We start from the raw sequence: 8,609 nt of genomic DNA, 5'->3' as shown, positions 1-8,609 counted from the left end.
AGGGTCCATGCACACCACAATCCCTTCTCCTCCATTCTCCTCTTGGGATTTTGGACATGCATGCACATGCGCCTAGTGTGAGTTTTAAGCCTCCAGGTCTAGGACTCGAACTGCAGTTGACTACATGGGAGTCCAGCAACATAACCATGATGCCATCTGCTGGTCCATCCATGTACTTACACTTTCTTTTTTGTTTCTTCAAATTTTATTTCTTCCATGAGTGAGAGAGACAGAGAAAGGGAGAGAAGATGAAAAAAAGGGAAACCCCCAATAGGATCCTGAAGCCAGGATCTATTCCCAGCCTTCAGTCAACCCTAGATCATAAACAAGCATGTGCCTGATGTACTTAGGTCGGTCCCTGGACTTGAACCAGTAAAGGCTTATACTCTTAGGCTGGATAATGCATATAAGATATTAAATGCATTAGTTTTACACCTTTTTAAATGTACTATTTCAGATTGTGTTTTTTTTTTTTTTCAAAAAAAGAGTGAATGGTGAAAAGGAACTCACCATAGACAGCATGTTGTAAAGTTCATGTAATTACTAAGCAAAGATCCTCCTTCCTAAGTTAAACACAAATCTGACTTTTTTTTGGGGGGGATGGGGGAGGTTTTTTGCTATAGGGCGTGTGCGCTCGCCAGACAGACAGAGACATATAGACAGAAAGCGAGAAATCACCCCCCAGGGGGGATGGTCGCACCGCAATCCCTTCTCCTCCATTCTCCTCTCGGGATCTTGGGCACGCACACACATGCGCCCAGCGTGAGTTCTAAGCCACCAGGTCCGGGACACGAACTGCAGTCGACTACGTGGGAGTCCAGCAACATAGCCATTACGCTAACTGCTGGTTCCCCAAATCTGACTGTTTTGAAAACTCTTAGAATGATATAATTTTGTACTCACGAGACTAGAGTAAATGATAAGATTTACTAGTCTTGCACTGAAGACCTGGTAGCTTTGGTATTTTTTAAGTTTTCAAGGTTGTCTGGAAGATTATAGTGTCAGTGACCAGATTACTTTGGCAGGTAGAAACCCTCAGGGATCTAGAGCTGTGATTGTACATTCTTGAAAATTTAGAAGAGCCATTATTGGATAGAACAGAGCATTCATAATACAACGTTTATAATCCTCACTGGTAAAGGGAAAGCAAACAAACAAAAATAACTAAATAAAATAAAATGTAAATTGTCAAAGCAAAAAGGTACAGAGAAAGAATTTATATTGACAAGTATTTTCATTGGAACACTCTAAGAGAGGCCAGAGGCCAGAAGAAGCCTGTCTAAAGTGTAACCAAGCTAAGGAGAGCTTTGAGGCTGTCTTGGTCGAGGAAAAATCATTGCTAGGTTGGCTAGAGGGCCTCACGGTATGGCTAATGGCTAAAACTCCTTTATATGTGTGGTTTTATCAATTCCTCACAACTAGCTATTATTATCATTTTAAAAAAAGTTACCAATTAATTTTTTCCACGAGTGAGAGAGAGAGAGAGAAATAGAGAGACAGGAAGAATTAGCACCACACCAGGGTCTGATGCCACAGCCTCAGCCAGTCCCATGTACATGGGCGTGCATGTACCTGGTGTACTCAGGGAGATTTCCAGGCTGGAACCAGGGGCTTTCCATGTGGGTTAAACTCACAGAGCCCCCATGACCCAGTTCAGTCCACTGTTGTCATTATTCTCATGCTACAGAGGAGGAAAGTAAGATCTACGGGGGCTATGTGACCTGTGAGATGTCCTCTAGATTTTAAGTGGAGCTGAATTAGAAGATGTGGCTGGCTGTTTTAGGTCTGTACTTGCCGTTCTCATCCTGCACTCTCTCCTGTCTGCCCACAGGTTTGGCTTAGCTTAGGGTTTCCACTCCTCTTTCTTTCTTTTTTCTTTTTTTGGAGAGGTTTTTGCTATAGGGCACATGTGATCGCCAGAAAGAGAGAGACAGAGAGACAGAAAGCGAGAGGTCACCCCCCAGGGGGGATGTCCACGCTGCAATCCCTTCTCCTCTATTCTACTCTCGGGATCTTGGGCACGCACACACGCACCCAGCATGAGTTTAAGTCACCGGGTCCGGGACTTGAACCGTGGTAGACTACATGGGAGTCCAGCATAGCCATTATGCTAACTGCTGGTCCCTCCACTCCTCTTTCTGAGAATGCAGAGCAAGCGGTGAATTTTCCATCCTGAAAACTAGCCTGACCTTTCATGCTCTGGTCTTTGTTTAACTATTTATTGAGGGTCTGACACTGGTATGTATTGTAAAGTGCACAAATCTTAGGTATTTGGCTTGAAATGAATTGAATTTTGTTTCAATATACAAATAGAAAAAGGCCAGCCATGTATAAAAAAATGTAACTTTGACTCCCCACTTGCAGCAACCTGCCCAGGAAACCAACTCCCTTGTTTCTGATAAGTAGCCTAAGAAACCAGTTTGAAGTCAGATCTGCAGGAAGTCAGATTCCTATTTCTAGTAAGTCAGTAAATCAACTGATAGCTTCTGCAAGAATCAGCCCAAAGTGGCTCGGACTTGATTAGTAACTGATAGCTCCCCTAATTGCCCCTGCTTCCAACATTAGGCCAATCAGGGAAGACCAGATGTGCCCCTGCACAATCACACCGAGGCTCCCTCCAGTAAGCCCATGCTAGCGTCCCTGCACCCACAGCCTCCAGCCATGGCATGCCTGAGCCTTCCCTTTTTTCCACTATAAAACTTTCCCACTCTTCCCTCCGTCCGCCTTTGAGTCTTTGCCAAAACCCAATGATGATCTCCTCTGGCAGGAAGGACTGCTTCTAAGCACCAGGAACCAAATCCCAGGGAAATGCCTCTACAAGTGAAGCTTTTTGTTTCACTACCAAAGTCAGTAAAAGTAGGTCTGAATTTTTGTCAGTTTGTGGAATTTGTGGGTGCCACCTTCTTTAACAGAGTGATTAAGATGATGATGGTAACACTAACCAGCAAATTTTCTGGCTACAAAGAGTTGGCCTGGTTATCTTGAAAGCCCCAGACCAGGCCTTGATGTGGTGGTTAAAACAGCTGGATCCCATGGTCAACTGCACAGTGTGAGTCCTGGACCCGGCAGCTTGAAAAAGAACATGCCGGGTGCGTACACATGTGTTCCCAAAATCACCAAAGGAGGGAGAGATGGAGAAGGGACTGCAGGGTGACCATCCCCCATGGAGGGTTGCTTTTTCTCTCTTTCTCTCCATTGAATGCACATGCCCTCTATGGGGAGAGGGGGAATTGTCCTTCCAGCTGAAGTTTCAGAGTCCTGTTCCCTGGTCGTCAGTGGTTCTGGGTTTCAGGTTCTCTGCATTATGCTTCTACTTTCCTCTGTGCAGATTGAAAGGAAAAGGGTGGTTAAACATTCTGCCGTTCTTTGTCACAGTCACAGAGAAGGGAATCTCCACTTATTTTCTAGTCATAGACTTTTAGAAGTAAGTAGTGAATCTGCACTATACCATGACACCTACCCCTAGGGTCTGTTTCCCCTTCTAGACTTAAACTCTTGGCAAATTTCATACTCTGTACTCCTACTAATCTTCATCCCTAGCACAGTGCTTGATATTTATTTATTTCTGAAATAACTAAATGAGAAATCAGGGGAAATTTGTGGGGTGTGGCAAAATAAAATTCTCTACCAGGAAGTAAGCATAGGATGATGGCTTTATGGTTATATGATAATTGAACACAGAAATACATATTTGTGGATAGGGATCAAACAGATGGTTAGATGTCGTTTTAGTCAAGTTCTTGAGCAATAATGGTGTTGATGGAAATAACCAACTCTCCAAAAATAATAATTAATGCACTTTTTCTAAGCACAAATTTGAGAGACCTAGGCCTTGAGAGGAGGAAAAACATGCCTTTCTTGGAGTGATCAGGTACAGGGGTTCTTTTATTTTGATTTTGAGAGTTTAGAATTTAGTGAAGAGCTTTCCATTGGTCTGGCCCAAAAAGGCGGGATATGTGGAAGCAGGGGCTTATAGGTTTATAGGTGGCTTCCACAATTTTTAGGTTGGTAATTGGAAAGGGGAGTCTGTGTTTTGAGAATGGATGGGCAAAGGGTGTACTTTAACAGAGATAAGCGGGCTTGTATGCAGTCAAAGATACTGTCTCAAGGACAGGATGTTGGAAAAGTCCTGTTATCAATAAGTCAAATGGTCTGTTAATGATTCTGGGTGTGACTCACCCATCACAGGGATACTATGCCAGGGACAAAATGAAGGAAGCTTTCTGTTATCAAATGGACCAAAATGGTCTGTTAATGTCTGTGGGCATGACTCACCCCAGGCCCTCTGGGAGAGATTTTAGGAACAGGAAAAAGCAGTCAGACTTCTGTCCTAATGGAGATGACTGGGTGTGGATAATTTAGGAGAAAAAGTGTACTTATTTAGCTCATAGTTTTGGAGGTTCAAGGTGAAAAGGCTGATCCTGAAGAGGGTCTTCTTGCTGGTGATTATCATGGCAGAAGGTGAGACAGAGGAAGCACACAGCATGTCATGTCTCTGTCTCATTCCCACTTCTTACAGACCCAGAGAACTCAGTCATGGGCTCGCCATTCTTTTTTCTTTTCCTTTTCCTTTTTCTTTTTCTCTTTCGTTTTTTTTTTTCCTTTAGTTTTTGCTATAGGGCACATGCACTCGACAGAAAGAGAGAAAGAGAGAGAGAAGGAAAGCAAAAATTCACTCCCCCACCCAAGAGAAAGAGAGAGAGAAGGAAAGCAAAAATTCACCCCCCCACCCAAGAGATGGCCATGCCCCAGTCCTTTCTCCTCCATTCTCCTTTCAGGATATTGGGTCAACACACGCACATTCCCAGCATGATTTCCAAGCTGCTGGGTTGGGTACTCACACAGCGTAGCTGGCCATGTGGGATCCAGCTGCCTTAACCACCATACCACCTGTTGGCCTGTGGGAGCTCCCTTCTGATGTTTAATCACTTCCCAAAGGCTATACCTGTCAACACCATAACCAGAATAAATCTTCTTTTAATGCATTCAATACATGGAGTTTGGGGGACACATCTAAACCATCATGTATGCAGTCAGGACTTAATGGCTAACAAAGAGGTGGTACAGACCATTTTCCTTCAATCATTCCTGAGCCCAGGGGAAAGCCCTAGCAAGAGCCTTGTGTGGGTTGGAGTAAAGGCAGTATGGGAGATTTTCAAACATTCTTTACAACACAATCCTAGCATATCCTTTCATTCAGAACTATAATCCTCATAATTGGTTTTCAGCACAGCATCCTGGTTTTAACTGTGAGAGGGGGTATGGAGAGAGAACGGCTGAGAGATTTGCTCTGTTGGAAGCTGCAAAACCAGCTCTTGTTCCATGTTGGCCCCAGAGCTGTGCGTGCTCACGTGGCTGAGCTGAGAGACTGCAGGGAAGCTGCCAAGAACATGCACAGCCTTGGCAGCTAATGAAACCCCCAGGCTCCACCAGGTCTCCCAGAAGTAGTGGCCTGGGTGATTCAAATGCTCAGGTGTAAATCTTGAAAGATAAATCATGTCTTTGTCTCTTGTCTTTCTCAGCATGTTCAGAACTTACCAGAGTGGACGCTCCCGCATGCCTAAAATGATGCAAGGGCTTCGTAGGATTCCGAGGAGCTCCTGTAGGTCAGGGTAGTTTTCTTTCTGACCAATACTTTCTTATTCAGCTGGTATAAAGGCTGTGACAACTTCAGAAATGCCTAGGGTTTGGCTCAGGGCATTAAACAGGGTACTTTTTTAGGAGTCCAGCTACTGTAATCACAGCCTCATAGCTACCCAAGGTGTCCGAACACCAAAGATTACAGTGTCAGCAAGTAGCAAACCACACGCCAAAGGTGGCAGGAACTGTGCTGCCTTCTCAACATTTTTTTAACCAAGATTCCGTGGGACTGCATACTGCTGTGCCGGCCATATCTGAGCACAGTTGTTGCTTGTGAAGGCAAAACTGCAAGTTACCATAGCGTCAAGCCATAGGAGGGTGGCTAAATAAGCTAATTTAGGATTTAGGATGAATGAACATGCAACAGTTAAGAAATATGAGATAGATGTGACTGTAATGACTTTAAAATATCTCCAAAATACCACTTATTTATTTATTTATTTATTTATTTATTTATTTGCTATTGGGCACATATGCTCATGAGGGAGAAAGTGAGAAATCTTCTCCCAGTAGGTAAGGCCATGTGACAATCCCTCCCTCACTCTCCTCTCAGATTTTGGGTACACACACATGCACCCAATGTGTTTTTCAAGCTGCTGGCTCCAGGATTCCAGCCGCACAGTTGGCCATGTAGGATCCAGCTACCTTAATCTCCATACCACCTGATAGCCCTTACTTTTATATTAAGGTTTTAAAAATTAGAAATTTAGGTTCAGTGTGATGCCATTTATCACAAAATAAAATCTACACATCATGGCCATGTATTTTCTAAATGCATATGTAAGTATGTAGAAAGGGATCTATAAGCTATAAAGATATACATCGAATTGATAACTACGGAACTTCTCTAGATAAAAGTGGGACCGAGGAGAAAATAGTCATAGGGGTTAGTTGCTTGGATATTTTTGCTCAGTGAGAATATTTATATACAGGCTGTGTTATTAATAGCAATAACAAAAGCACCAATAAATAAAACACAACAAGTTTCTATAAAAATGCATCAAGTTTTTTTTTTAACCTTGCATGGTAGTCTGATCCATTTCACCATGTATCTGAGGAGTTGAAAGGTGATATTTTAGAAATTTAAACTTTGGAATACTTAGGCAAGCCCTTATTATGCAGAATATACCTTCATATGTATTTAGATCCTATAGAAGGATATTTGTACTAAAAAGTTTTTCTTTTAAAGAATTATTTATTTAATTTTTATTATTCATTCATTTATTTTATTTTGACCAGAGAGAGGGGGGGGGAAAGCTAGAAAACAAGCCACCAGGTCCAGGATTCGAACCATGTTCAGACATGTGTGAGTGTCCAATGCCTTAACCACCACACCACCGCTAGTCCTTGTACTAAAAAGTTTTAATATTAAATTTGTGTTCAAAACTTAGGTTTTTAAAAATCAGACTATAACAATTGAAAAGACTGAAAGGATATAATGAAGACATAATATGTGGGAACAGGTCTAGGCATACTGTCGGTGAGAGTTTAGGTTGGCACAAACTCTCTGAAGCTCATTTACCATCAATCAAAACTGTAAATACAAATCTCTTTGACGTAACAACACAGCCACTGTCAGGAATTTATCCTCCATAAAGGCAGAAAAACACACCTTTCCAGGTCCAGACAGTGTTGCAGTGGTAAACACGAGTTTCTGTGAGACCAATCCACTTAGAAAGGTTCTGGGTTCAAGTCCAGAGACCTCCCTGATATGCTAGGCATGGCCATGCCCATTATCTGAGGTTGGCTGAGGCTGGAGGTAGATTCTGGCATCAAGATCCTGTTGGCAGTGCTCTTTCTCTCTCCTTCTCTCTGTTATAAAAGAAAGAAAAAAAAAACTAAATTAAAAAAAAACTTCACACATTTAGAAATATTTATCACAGCACTGTCTGTAGCAGTAAAAGCCTAGAATACTTCTGAATATTCATAAACGTGTCCTGGGTCTCAAAGAATCAGTAGCAGTAAAATGGGTAAGTGAGGGTGGATTTAAGGTGATGTCACTTAAACTCAATGGCTTTAACTCTGTAGCTGGGTAGAGAAGTGGCATGATGACCCGTCTCTGAGCTGAGCAATAGGGTGGACAGTGAAGGCATTATCTAAGGTAGAGAGAGCCATGGTGTCTGTGGACCTTCTGGGTGGAGCCGGCTAGTGTATATAATTAGTCCTAAAGCTGTGTGTGGAGAACGCAAATCCCCTGAGGGGAATGTGGGGCTAAGAATGTGGGTCAAGGAGGGAACAAAGAGGAGGGAGAATTTAAAAGGAGGTAAAACAGTGGCAATAAAGTCTTCTAAATAAAAGGGTCAGTCAGACCCTTCACATTTGATAACAGATTCATGATTTATAAACAAGGATCCTGAAACTGGAGGAATTACGCGATTGACGTAATTAAAGCTGCACAGTTTGGAGCCAGTGGGTAGGGTGGTGGTAAAGGAGTTGGATTCCCACATGGTTCACTGTGGATAAGTCTCGAATTTGGCAGTGTTAAAATCATGCTAGGTGCATGTGTGTGTGTGCCCCAAACCCCAGAGGGAGAATGGAGGAGAAGGGATTGCAGTGTGGTCATCCCCCCTCGCCCCTGGGGAGTGATTTCTCAATTTCCCTCTCCTGTTGCTTTTGGGTGAATGCCCAGGCCCTTTGACAAAAAACAAAAAGAAGAAAGAAAGAGAAAGAAAGAAAGAAAGAAAGAAAGAAAGAAAGAAAGAAAGAAAGAAAGAAAGAAAGAAAGAAAACTACACACTTTTAGTTGGTTGAACCAGAATTTGAACTCGGTCCCATCTTACTGCAGTGTAATATTCATTAAATCAAAATGTCCCTGCTATCACTATATGTGATTAGCAGAAAGACATCTAATATAATGAGCTAAAGTGACAGATTCTTTTTTTTTTTTTTAGAGGTTTTTCACTATAGGGCGCATGTGCTCGCCAGACAGACAGAGACAGAGAGATAGAAAGTGAGAAATCCCCCCCCAG

The 8,609-nt window shown here is 42.6% G+C and overlaps 1 protein-coding gene across 1 annotated transcript in view; it reads left to right on the top strand.

Moving 5' to 3' along the window:
* The window catches only part of STOML3 (stomatin like 3), a 32,459-nt gene that overhangs the window by 6,493 nt on the left and 17,357 nt on the right, over positions 1–8,609 (top strand). The window contains exons 3-7 of the mRNA XM_006154237.2: positions 1,253–1,363; positions 2,566–2,620; positions 2,768–2,931; positions 4,385–4,461; positions 5,523–5,602. Of these exons, the coding sequence (XP_006154299.1) occupies positions 1,253–1,363; positions 2,566–2,620; positions 2,768–2,931; positions 4,385–4,461; positions 5,523–5,602 (487 nt within the window). The remainder of the gene's footprint in view (positions 1–1,252; positions 1,364–2,565; positions 2,621–2,767; positions 2,932–4,384; positions 4,462–5,522; positions 5,603–8,609) is intronic.

This window comes from Tupaia chinensis, unplaced genomic scaffold (genome assembly GCF_000334495.1).
Source record: "Tupaia chinensis unplaced genomic scaffold, TupChi_1.0 Scaffold000402_1, whole genome shotgun sequence".
Taxonomy (NCBI): Eukaryota; Metazoa; Chordata; class Mammalia; order Scandentia; family Tupaiidae; genus Tupaia; species Tupaia belangeri.
The sequence above is the reverse complement of the archived record's forward strand: the minus strand, read 5'-3'. Positions and strand labels throughout refer to the sequence as shown.